Source organism: Gavialis gangeticus, unplaced genomic scaffold (genome assembly GCF_001723915.1).
Source record: "Gavialis gangeticus isolate Ggan-Ray unplaced genomic scaffold, GavGan_comp1, whole genome shotgun sequence".
NCBI lineage: Eukaryota > Metazoa > Chordata > Crocodylia > Gavialidae > Gavialis > Gavialis gangeticus.
This window is the reverse complement of record NW_017729024.1, coordinates 162,529,603-162,530,101: the sequence shown is the minus strand read 5'-3', so window position 1 is coordinate 162,530,101 and position 499 is coordinate 162,529,603. Positions and strand designations below refer to the sequence as shown.

The 499-nt window shown below is 71.9% G+C and overlaps 1 protein-coding gene across 1 annotated transcript in view; it reads right to left on the bottom strand.

The window, feature by feature from the left end:
* The window catches only part of GOLPH3 (golgi phosphoprotein 3), a 98,059-nt gene that overhangs the window by 95,583 nt on the left and 1,977 nt on the right, over positions 1-499 (bottom strand). The window contains exon 2 of the mRNA XM_019518278.1: positions 328-495. Coding sequence (XP_019373823.1) covers positions 328-495 — 168 coding nt within the window. The remainder of the gene's footprint in view (positions 1-327; positions 496-499) is intronic.

The window sequence follows — 499 nt, the reverse complement described above, 5'->3', positions numbered from 1 at the left end:
CAGCCCATGTGGTTTGGTGGCAGCGCCCCTCGCTCCTGCCCTGGAGCCCCCCCAGCCTGGCTCTGCGATATCTCTTGTTCCCCGTGCACAGCCCTCTTGGCAAAGACCTGGCGCAGTCATCACATGTGTGGGCCCTTTGGGTGACCTGAGGCAGCAGGGGACGGGTATAATCTCAGGGGTGCCGGGGGGAGGCAATCCCTTGGGCTCCTCAGCAGCGATCCCGGGGCTCCCCCCGGTCCCTGCCGACCGAGCCCTAGGCAGGACGGACCCCGGTAGCGCCCCCGGCCGTTTCCCGAGGACCCCACCCCCCGCCGGGCCGGGCCGCACCTCTCGGTCCTTGAGGCCCAGCAGCAGCACCTCCTCCATAAGCGTGAGCCGCGTCTCCTTCGAGTCGCCCTTCTCGTCGTCGCCCGGCTCGTCCCGGCGGCCCTCGTCCTCGGCACCCGGCCCGGCCCCGCGCTCCTTGTCTGCGGCGGCGGCGGCGCTGCGGGAGGCCTCG